The 12,141-nt window shown below is 39.3% G+C and overlaps 1 protein-coding gene across 36 annotated transcripts in view; it reads right to left on the bottom strand.

Moving 5' to 3' along the window:
- RIMS2 (regulating synaptic membrane exocytosis 2) overlaps positions 1 to 12,141 on the bottom strand; it is an 884,385-nt gene that overhangs the window by 174,190 nt on the left and 698,054 nt on the right. For 5 of the 36 annotated variants that reach the window (XM_030553654.1, XM_030553679.1, XM_030553678.1 and 2 more), the window contains one exon: positions 4,025 to 4,054. The exons of 29 other annotated variants lie outside the window; for them this stretch is intronic. In XM_030553654.1, the coding sequence (XP_030409514.1) occupies positions 4,025 to 4,054 (30 nt within the window). Of the gene's footprint in view, positions 1 to 4,023; positions 4,058 to 12,141 lie in introns of those variants that run through there. 2 more of the 36 variants (XM_030553683.1, XR_003999198.1) reach the window with 2 other exon arrangements.

The following is a 12,141-nucleotide window of genomic DNA, read 5'->3' as shown; positions in this document are numbered from 1 at the left end:
GAGAAAGCAGGATGATCAGAGAGTTATCTTAAGAGTCTATACACAAATGCAAGAAGCCTGGGAAATAAGCAGGGAGAACTGGAAGTCCTGGCACAGACAAGGAATTATGATGTGATTGGAATAACAGAGACTTGGCGGGATAACTCACATGACTAGAGTACTGTCATGGGAGGATATAAATTGTTCAGGGCAGAAAAGGTGGGGGAGTTGCACTGTACGTAAGAGAGCAGTATGACTGCTCAAAGCTCCAGTATGAAACTGCAGAAAAACCTTAGAGTCTCTGGATTAAGTTCAGAAGTGTGAGGAACAAGGGTGATGTCGTGGTGGGTGTCTGTTATAGACAACCAGACCAGGGGGACGAGGTGGATGAGGCTTTCTTCCAGCAACTAACAGAAGTTACTAGATCACAGGCCCTGCTTCTCATTGGAGACTTCAATCACACTGATATCTGCTGGAAGAGCAAAACAGAGGTGCACAGACAATTGAGGAAGTTTTTGGAAAGTGTAGAGGACAATTTCCTGGTGTAAGTACTAGAGGAACCAACTAGAGGCAGAGCTCTTCTTAACCTGATGCTCACAAACAGGGAAGAATTAGCAGGAGAAGCAAAAGTGGATGGGAACTTGGGAGGCAGTGACCATGAGATGATCGAGTTCAGGATCCTGACACAAGGAAGAAAGGAGAGCAGCAGAATACAGATTTTGACTCCCTCAGGGAACTGATGGCCAAGATCCCCTGGGAGAATAACATGAGGGGGAAAGCAGTCCAGGAGAGCTGGCTGTATTTAAAAGAATCCTTATTGAGGTTGCAGGAACAAACCATCCCAATGTGTAGAAAGAATAGTAAATATAGCAGGCGATCAGCTTGGCTTAACAGTGAAATCCTTGCTGATCTTAAACGCAAAAAAGAAGCTTACAAGAAGTGGAAGATTAGACAAATGACCAGGGAGGAGTATAAAAATATTGCTCAGGTATGCAGGAGTGAAATCGGGAAGGCCAAATCACACTTGGAGTTTCAGCTAGCAAGAGATGTTAAGAGTAACAAGAAGGATTTCTTCAGGTATGTTAGCAACAAGAAGGAAGTAAAGGAAAGTGTGGGCCCCTTACTGAATGAGGGAGGCAACCTAGTGACAGAGGATGTGGAAAAAGCTAATGTACTCAATGCTTCTTTTGCCTCTGTCTTCAGGAACAAGGTCAGCTCCCAGACTACTGCACTGGGCAGCACAGCATGGGGAGGAGGTGATGAGCTCTCTGTGGAGAAAGAAGTGGTTCAGGACTATTTAGAAAAGCTGGACAAGCACAAGTCCATGGGGCCGGATGCGCTGCATCCGAGGGTGCTAAAGGAGTTGGCAGATGTGATTGCAGAGCCATTGGCCATTATCTTTGAAAACTCATGGCGATCGGGGGAGGTCCCGGATGACTGGATAAAGGCTAATGTAGTGCCCATCGTTAAAAATGGGAAGGAGGAGGATCCGGGGAACTACAGGCCAGTCAACCTCACCTCAGTCCCTGGAAAAATCTTGGAGCAGGTCCTCAACGAATCAATTCTGAAGTACTTAGAGGAGAGGAAAGTGAGCAGGAACAGTCAGCATGGATTCACCAAGGGAAAGTCATGCCTGACTAACCTAATTGCCTTCTATGAGGAGATAACTGGATCTGTGGATGTGTGATTCCTTGACTTTAGCAAAGTTTTTGATATGGTCTCCCACAGTATTTTTGCTGGCAAGTTAAAGAAGTATGGGCTGGATGAATGGACTATAAGGTGGCTAGAAAGCTGGCTAGATCATCGGGCTCAATGGGTAGTGATCAATGGCTCCATGTCTAGCTGGCAGCCGGTATCAAGCGGAGTGCCTCAGGGGTTGGTCCTGGGCACGGTTTTGTTCAATATCTTCATTAATAATCTGGAGGATGGCATGTTTGCAGATGACACTAAACTGGGAGGAATGGTAGATACGCTGGAGGGTAAGGATAGTATACAGAGGGACCTATACAAAATAGAGGATTGGGCCAAAAGAAATATGATGAGGTTCAACAAGGACAAGTGCAGAGTCCTGCATTTAGGACAGAAGAATCCCATGTACTGCTACAGACCAGGGACCGGGTGGCAGGCAGTTCTGCACAAAAGGACCTAGGGGTTACAGTGGACAAGAAGCTGGATTTGAGTCAACAGTGTGCCCTTGTTGCCAAGAAGGCTAACAGCATTTTGGGCTGTACAAGTAGGGGCATTGCTAGCAGATCAAGGGACATGATCCTCCCCCTTTATTTGACATTGGTGAGGCCTCATCTGGAGTACTGTGTCCAGTTTTGGGCCCCACACTACAACAAGGATGTGGAAAAATTGGAAAGAATCCAGCGGAAAGCAACAAAAATGATTAGGGGGCTGGAGCATATGACTTATGAGGAGAGGCTGAGGGAACTGGGATTGTTTAGTCTGCACAAGGGAAGATTGAGGGGGGATTTGATAGCTGCTTTCAACTACCGGAAAGGGGGTTCCAAAGAGGATGGATTTAGACTGTTCCCAGTGGTACCACATGACAGAACAAGGAGTAATGGTCTCAAGTTGCAGTGGGGGAGGTTTAGGTTGTATATTAGGAAAAACTTTTTCACTAGGAGGGTGGTGAAGCACTGGAATGGGTTACCTAGGGAGGTGCTGGAATCTCCTTCCTTAGAGGTTCTTAATGTCAGGCTTGACAAAGCCCTGGCTGGGATGATTTAGTTGGGGATTGGTCCTGCTTTGAGCAGGGGGTTGGACTAGATGATCTCCTGAGGTCCCTTCCAAACCTGATATTCTATGATTCTATGAGCTTATTACATAAAAACCTCTGGTTTTAGCCATAATAGCTGCAAAGAAAAACTTGAAAGATTGAACCCTAAAGACTCAAAAAACTAGAATGGAACATATATTATCTTTAAATATCACAATTTTTATTCAGTGTTGTGATTTTAGAGCCCGGCTCATGATTTTTGAATCCTCAGAGTTGATAATACTGCTGCTTATAGCGGGCTCTCACTTTCCTAGGTCTTCCTCTCCACCTAACTCCTCTGCTGTCCATTCTTGTCCTCACTAAGGAGAACAGTAATGGTTCTAGTTACTCCTTCCCCACTCCTTTTAAAGGGTAAGTAGCAATTCAGCTGTTACAGGTCCTGTAAAAGAACTCTGCTTCCTTCTCTACACTCCCCTCCTGAAAAATGGGGTGAGTGAAGGGCTGCTGAATAGTTATTCTCCCTCATCACCTACTATTAAAAACAGCAGTAATTATATGAAAGATGAAATCCGCAGAAGAAATGAGAGGTACACAGCCTTGAGAAAAGTACTGAACAACATAGATATTAATCACTACATAAACAGTTCTCCAATGTTTAGTTATTACATCCTTATATTCTTATCACATCCTTTTTGGTATGGGAGAACAGTGCTTGAACTCTCACAAGTTTGTCTTCTAAAATCAATGCTGCATTTGATTAAGCTAAGATCAAGATCTCAGAGCATCGAATGCAAGCGAATGAAAATCTTTAATTTTCAAACTACCTTTTCCCCAAGAAAAAAAAAAGAATGCTAAAATATTTGAGTTTCTGTAACTTCTGGAACTGTTTTTTGAATGTAGTGATAAACCACTCCTCATCTGTAGGCAATGTGAGTTGACAGGGATCTTAGAAGCTAACATGGAAAGAAAATGGATATGGAGAATAAACAGAAACTTGGGAAAAATATAATAGGTAGTTTGAAATGAGTAAGATAAGGTATTTTTTTACATGTATGGCACCACTCCATTTCCTTTAACACTTAGTATTTTTTGTGCAGTACATAGTTTACATGCACTAGTAAAATAATTATCTATATTCAAATGGTAAACATCTAAAATTAATTTTTTACCATCACGAAGTGTTCAAATATATTGAGGGGACAAAAGAGGGGAAAGTAAGTGAGATGGGATATGATAAAATATACAGGACAAGTAAGATGGTAAAATCCACAGGACACATAAAATGAAAAAATAACAGAGAGAAAAGCAGTAGAAGAGACAGACCTGAGTTTCTTCTTCTTGATGATTCCACTTCTTCTGTGATCACATCGTATAATGGACAGACATAGACAAAGGAGATGGGCGTGAGTGGATGTACTCAGAAGGTAAAAACTGACACTGAGGGAAAGGGCTGAAAATTGTTTTAAAGAGAAGTTTGTTGTGCAGAGTTAGTATATGGAGGTAAAATAACACAGCAGACACCAAAAGGAAAAAGAAAGCTGAGAAAGAGCTGATTAAACTACTATTGAAGAAAAAGAACCAGAAGGACAGAGGTAGTATAAGAGATGAGGAAATAACAAATGTTACAGTTGACTGCAATGCCAGTCCTGGCAGCAAAGCTGAGGAAAGACTTGGTTAGAAAAAGGCAGGCTAATTAGAAGTTACCACTTTGTTCATGACATGGATTAAGCTTCTTGAAATAATATCTATTTAAAAGCAAGTAACTTTTTTCTTTCTTTAACTGAACCTTAAAGATAACAAACTCTGATTTCATTCTTAAATTGCCAACATTGGGAACTGTATTATTAAAGTGTTTTAATTATTTCTTTTCCTTTCTTATTTATGCTGAACCAAACTTCAGTTTATCCAAAATTACAGATTAATAATTGGAAAAGGACAAAAGCCCAATATTTTCCAGAATTCACATAACACACCCTGCAAATAATCTGTGTTATCATAACATTGTGCTATTGCAATATTATCCAGCCCAAACTGTAGAACAAGGACAATAAAAACAGAATATATAATTATTTTCTCTCACATTCAAGTGAGTAGATAACATTCTGGTCCCCTCATTTGTAAACCAATTATATATGATTTACAGTACAGGATATTTATATAAGTCAAGTGCATGAAGCAACTGTGTACTGTACCTTACATTAAAACGTAGCATTCAAAATCATTCACTGCCATTTAAGATATGAATATATTTTGGGGAGAGTTTCACTCAGTGTATTGTATGTCTATTTCCAGTTAGAGGGTGGAGGGAAGTCATATTCAAAGGTAGTGGAAATTACACAAATGTTGGTGACCTGCCAACATCAGCAACATAAATGCATTCTTGTCTTCCAAAATGTAAGCAGAACCAAAATATCCTGGCCTAGCTTTAACTGCAACCCATACTGATCCTGAGACTCTCCTCATATATTCATCTCCCAATCAGAATTCATCTGCAGACACTATATAAAGAATCCCAGAAAAGCTTGGGAAGTTGTTTTGCAATCAGTATTGTCATTCCAAAAAAAATTTATATAAATTGGAACACATCTGCATAAGTCAATAAATTGAAAATGATGCTAAAGACAAAACTTAATGTTACCAGCAAAAACTTAAACAAAAAAACACCAGAGCAGCTGAAAGCTTTGATAAGGACTGTTATGTACCTACATTTTGAAAAGGTAAAATGTTAGGATGAGTATGTATCCTTCAAGATAGGCAAGACATATATGTCATAAACCAAGATATGAACAAATAAATATAAAAGCTCAGCTTTTCCTAGGTACTAGATAACCTGTATTGGCAATATGCGAACATAATTGCCACAACCATATAAAAAAGTCCAACTTTGTTAAGCTCTTTGAACGTGTTTTATGTTGTATTCACATATCTCTGGAACCCACACTATTAACTCAACTAAAAATATTATTAGAAGGTATTAAAATGAATATGGAAAAATATAATCTCTCTCAACCTCCTTATATTTTTCATTGATTATTTTTAATATCTAGCCATTTGCTTATCTTAGGAAAAAAACCTCGCAGTTGGCCAAATCTCTCTTTAAGAGGTAGTGAAGGGGATTTTGGCCTGAGTAAGGAATAAAGCCCCAGTTTTGCGATGGGATCTACCTATGAGAACTTCCAGCAAACAGGACTCTGTGTGGGCGTAAGAGTCCATGAGAGAAGCTCGTTTGCAGGATCAGGTATATGATTTAGGCCCAAATGATCAATATCTAGCTTCAATAATATTAATAACGTTGTTCTTGGGCAACAAATTGTCATGAACATTTGTGTGTATTTTATTTACTGTATATACTCATTCATTAGCCCGTTCATTTATAAGCCGACCCCCCAAGATGGTTAGGTAAAAACAGGGCTGGTGCAACCATTTAGGCGACCTAAGCGGTCGCCTAGGGCACTAGGATTTGGGGGGCACCATTTTCTTCGGCAGCAACCATGGTGACTGGATCTTCGGCAGCCCCAGTCGCTGCCGGCATTTAGGCGGGAGCTGGGGCAGGGGAGCGTGGGGAGGGCTGCCTGCAGCAAGTAAGGGGGGGCGGAGGTGGTTGGGGAGGAAGTGGGGCAGGGGTGAGCTGGGGCTGGGGAGAGTGCCTCAGGGTGGGCGCCTCAGGGGGAAGAGGGGGAGCTGCCGAGGGGGGGGGAACCTCAGGGCGGGGGCGCTGTGGGGGGGAGGGTGCAAGGTGGAAGTTTCGCCTAGGGGGCAAAACATCCTTGCACCGGCCCTGGGTAAAAATAGCAAAAACTGTATGACCCTATATTTCAGGGGTTGGCAAAGTTTGGATCCTGGCCGTCAGGGTAAGCCACTGGCGGGTTGGGACCTTTTGTTTACTTGAGGCATTCACAGGCATGGAGCCCCTCAGCTCCCTGTGGCCGCAGTTCGCTGTTCCCAGCCAATGGGAGCTGTGGGAAATGGCGCAACTTCCCGCAATTCCCATTGGCTGGAAACGGTGAATCGTGGACACAGGGACTTGAGGGGCTCCATGCCTGCAGACACTCCAGGTAAACAAAATAACAATGTATTCGGTATTCAATTCAATGATTCTATAAAGTATAAAATCATCAAATTTTGGTGTAGACCCATTTATAAGCCGACCCCTGCTCTTTGATGCATCACTTTTTTACCAAACATATTCAGCTTATGAACTTATATATATGGTAAATTTTAACAATTCAACAGTGTCATCATCAATTAAGTGAAACAAATCTTAACAGTACAAATGTATTGTTATTCTTCTGCTTCTGTTACAAGACAGAATGTATTAGAAGCCCAATATTAACACAAGCCTGGCAGGACAATTTTAAAAAAGTTATTTGTTTACTTGAGGATATCTGTCAGCTAGTGTCTCAAGAACTTAGAAGATTTTGCCATTGGTAATATTTTACTTTTTGATAATGACTGATTCGTAAAAGTTCTATAGCAGATAAATTAATAGTGCTATTAGGACTTCCTTCTACTGATGGTTAACTGAAAGGGGTTGGTGTGTTGCCATGCCATAACTTTTAGTGAGTAATCTATGAATATTTATAGCAGTTTCCTTTTAAGAAGCTATGCCATACATCCCAAAAAGTAGAGTTTTAAAACTCTCTCTATTTCTTTTAATCTAACAAATTAAATATTTGTTGATACAATTTATTAGCATCTGAGAACAAAATTATGGCGTGAAAGGCTGTTAAATTTGCATGGTAGTAATAGCAGTTGGTTCATTTACATAGTCATTGCTTTAGTAAGGAAATAGCATTTATTTGGATCTATTGTTCATTCTGATGTGCAACAATGCTAAGTATAAATGCTTATTGCACAGAAATTAGGAAACAAGTGAGTGTCTTCTACTGAATACATTTATAAAGAAAAGTAATGCCAATTATTGTACCATAAATTTGAATAAAACAAAAAAGTTAATTGATTATTCTTTTATCTTGTTCTGACACAAAATTCTGTAATGTTTTTCATGACAAATAAAATGTGAATTACTATAGAAAAGTATTTAATTAAAGGAATCAATCTCAGTTCACAAATAACTCTATCTGAAACTTTGCATATTACTGAGGTCAAACTTTGCTTTAACCTGCCACAAGGCAGGATAATTACACCATTTAGATATTCCCATATTAAACACTAATGGTAGTACAGGGCACAGAAGTAAAGGACAAATATCTTCCCCTCCAGACAGATTTTGATTCCAATATTCTTTGCTCCTCACATACACTGATCTTCCATTGTATCTTGAGGCTCAGCAGCCTCCATGGATCCCAGCTCTGCAGTGCTTCATTGCCTGATGCTGTCCTCATAATATCATTAATTGCGTTTTGAAGCACAGTGTCCTGTTCAAAATCCTATAACATGGAGAAAATTCTAGGAAAGGGATGATTCAGGATTTTGTATGTCTCATAAATGCATTTGATTAGCACACATCTAACTGGATGAGGAGAATAGAGGTAAGTGGCACCCTACCTCTAGGTCTCAAGAAAGGCAGCTGGTCCCTGAGGCCATGTGAACTGTGAAAAGGTGGGGACAGTGTACGTGATCTGGGAGTAGGTAAGAGCAGGGAGATAATTATTAGAGGAGGAGTTTGGAGAATAGCAGTCAATTACAATGAAGTGGGAATAAAAATCAGGTTTCAGTATAATCTCCCTGTCAAACAGAGACAAAACCAGATAATAATTATTTTAGACCCTCTTTGTAAGTATACTAAACTTACAGTTCTTTTTCCAATTATATAAGATCCTTACTACTAAAGACGAGTTCTTTAAGTTCAGGATCATCTACCGACCATCATTACAGCAGACTGGACAGCGACTGTGATTTTTTTGCACAAAACAATAATCAAAGCACTATGATGTAAAAACCCCCACAGAGAACAAGGAATTGGAATACTGTATTTTCTAGTTTGACCTTTCAAAGTAAATATATGACTAGATAAAAACAGAATAGGAATATAGAGAACCTGCAGACACTCCTTTACATAGATAAGGGCAATAGATAGAAAGGAGGTTGGGAAACACATAAAAGAACAACCTTAAAATAATTTGGGTGCATTATCTCTGTATTGCATGAAAAATATCCAGTGTGCATCAAACTTACTGCTTTACAAATCTCAAGAGATATAACTGATCACAGAATATAAGAAATACAAATGCAGAAATATTGCAGTTATGATTTTGTTCCTTTAAACCAAGTTCAGATTATATGTTTATATAAAAAAACAGAAAGAATTTTCAAACAGTCTATTGCCATTACACTCTGAGGGACTTTTTGAAATCCAGTTAATAAAAAGTATGTCATTGATCTGGGCTGAGAAGATGGTAGATAACTGCCACCAACAGGTCATCTAATTTGTTATTAAAATTCTAATTCTGCCTCAGAAAATAAACTTTTCATGGTATGTTACCACATTTATATATAATCTACTTGCACTATAGGGTACATTAGCTATTTTGAATCCAAGTAATTGCTGTCATAAAGTTGATCTTTCTGGTCTAATCCTACTCCCAGAGATGACAGTGGACTCAACTTGGGATAGAATCAGGCCTTCCATGGGCCTATGATAAGAGCGTTCACAAGAATTCTGTCCAAAGCAGCAGTCAGAAATGGAGTTAGGAATAACTATACACACAAAAAGAATGCAACATCAGACAGTTGGTCTGTCATGCATACAGAGTCCAACAAGCTATATGTGTGGTATGCTGTAAAATTCCTTCCTGACCTCTGTACGAGTTCCATTTAAACTCAGAAGCCCAAGATTCCATGCATTTCATATTTGATTGTTGCTGCTGCTTATTTGAAGTACTATAACTTAGAGCTGTGGGTTATTAAGAAATCCAAATAAATATAAAAATCAATAAATTAATGGAGTATTTGTTTTAAGTTTGCTGCCCTGGAGCAGCAAGGAACCACTGAGTGGTTTTTGATAATGCCCTTTCTCATACTGAGCAGAACGGGGCAAATAATTGATTTTTTTAGTTTACTGGCAGTTCTGAAACATTGAAAAAATAAGTGTTAGAGAAAATAATAAGTAAACTTCAGGTTGAACTAAACATTTTGCTTGACACAAAACATTTAATTTCTAAGCATTTTTAAAGGACTTGATTCACAACCTGCCTGGGGTAGTAGGTGGCATTGCTACTGCCCTTATGAACTTTAGCCCTCAGCAGGGATGGAGGAGACCCAGGTTCAATTCCCCCAGACTGCCTAGTGTGGAAAAGGATTTGAACAGGGATCTCCCATGTTGCAGGAAAGTACTCTACCTACTGAGCTAGTCTGATATGGGTCCCTCTCAATCTCTCCTGTAGAAGCTGTTCCACTATTTATAAATAAGCTTAAATAGCCATTGGAACAGGGACATAAAGTAAGGTCTCTCACTTCCCAAGTCAGGTGCCTTAACCAGGAGGCTACAGAATCATTCTCAGACCCTTTCTCTCTCTGGTCCAGTGACTAATTATTTATATAAAGTGGAACAGTTCAACGGGAAAGATTAAGAGAGATCCATACCAGAACATCCCATATCCCAGTGGCTAGGGCAGTTTCCTGTAATGTGGCAGACCCATAGTCAAAATCCTTCTCCATATCAGACAGACAAGGAAACTGAATCTGATTCCCACATTCTAAGTGGATTCCCTAATTAATGGGCTGACACTAATCAGGGGGCTACTGCCACCACCTCCTCTGGCTGTTTTGTGAATGGTCCCTCAGTCCTGAAATATACATAGGCCAAAACTATTCAGCATATCAAATTTGAGAATAGGTTTGGTGTCTGGAAAAATGCATTTTTGGTGAATTTATTATTTGCCAAAAAAAGTAGCCAGCTGTAATTCTGAGTACTTTAGTCGAACCAGCTCTTACTCTTCCCATGTTTAATAATCTTAATTTTTTAAATTGCTCCTACCATGTAAATCCTGCTATAAATTTTAATCACCTTCACTTTCTCTCATGACCTTTTCAATCTTTGCTGTACTTTCATAGCCTCCTCTATCTATAACTTCTCTCTTTCCCTTGTCATGATCCAATGGGCATGGTGTTAGCAATGAACTCTTTTTCCCTTACAATTTCTGATCCCTACCTCTTCTCTTTCCCATCCATTTCCTTTGAATCCCAATCCATTGTGTTTTCCTTTATCCTCTCTAAGTGAACATTATCTGCTCCCCACCTTCTTTCCCATCAAGCTTTAATGGCTGGTGCCCTTTCTTCTCATTATTCTAAGCTGCTATTTTAGTACTGTAATTTCAATTTCAGTATCGGTTACCCTTTTGATTCTCCTGCCTCTCCACTTTCTTTCACTAACCTCCATGTTTAATCACCAATTTTTGATGGGATTTTTTCCGCAAACACTGTTTTCTCTATGTATAAATTTCTTCCGATCACCATTTGCTCTTTTCAATATTGCTCACTTCTCACTTCCAATCACATCCATCATTTGTATTCTTCGGTCTATCAAACTTTCCGACTTTTCTGCTGCTCTGTCCTTCTCCCACTCACTGCTACTGATGCCACTGTTTTTACTTTCAACTCTGTGCTCTCCACTCTCCTCTGACAGCAATCTTCCAACTGTTTAATCTCTAACCTTGACTTTTTCCCATCATTCATTACCTTCCCATGTTTCTGAGATCTCTGCACCTTTGTACAAAATCCTGTAACAACACTGACTTCCCTCTCTTCTCTCAGTTTCAGTTTCCTCCATTCTAAACAAATTGATGTAACCTCTCCGATGGACTTCCATGACACCAATCTCCACTTAAGAGTTGTATTCTTACATGGATTCTTTGTGCAATCTGTTGGGAAATATGTATGTCCCCCTCTGGATCAGGGCCTGCTCCCTACATGTGGCTCTGGTGAGGGCTTTTGTGAGAAAAGGAGGCACAGACCTTCTCCTTCTATATGTGAAGAATTTCTATATGCCTTGATCATGGGGATGACTAAGGACATCAGAATTTAGTCAAATCAAAATAATAAACTTTCTTAATTCAAAGAATTAAAATTTGGACATTATATTTCAGATAGCTGATAAAATGTTCAGATGATACCTATTGTATTATTTTCTATCTTGTTTTTGCAAATGCAAGCATCCTATTTTCTATTTTAATTGTTGCTACACAATGGACAAATAAACGGTAGTCTCATTTTAAAATCCTTCTGCATGATATTTTCTATACACAATTGGGAAATACATCCAAACCAGAAGAAACAATTTAAATGCAATCACTAAATGTACTGAGCTATCCATGACTCCTAAGATTTCTGTCTCTCTTAGTTCAGACATTCAGCATATACGAATTTAGACTATTTTTGTGAATGTTCATTATCTTTCTCTTTTTCTAGCTAAATTCAGTCTACCACTGTGCTACCTCTTCTAAATAATTAAAAACATATTAAACAATATTGCTCCCCAA

The sequence above is a fragment of the Gopherus evgoodei genome, chromosome 2 (genome assembly GCF_007399415.2).
Source record: "Gopherus evgoodei ecotype Sinaloan lineage chromosome 2, rGopEvg1_v1.p, whole genome shotgun sequence".
In the NCBI taxonomy this organism is placed as follows: Eukaryota; Metazoa; Chordata; order Testudines; family Testudinidae; genus Gopherus; species Gopherus evgoodei.
This window is presented reverse-complemented; position numbering and strand designations above follow the sequence as displayed.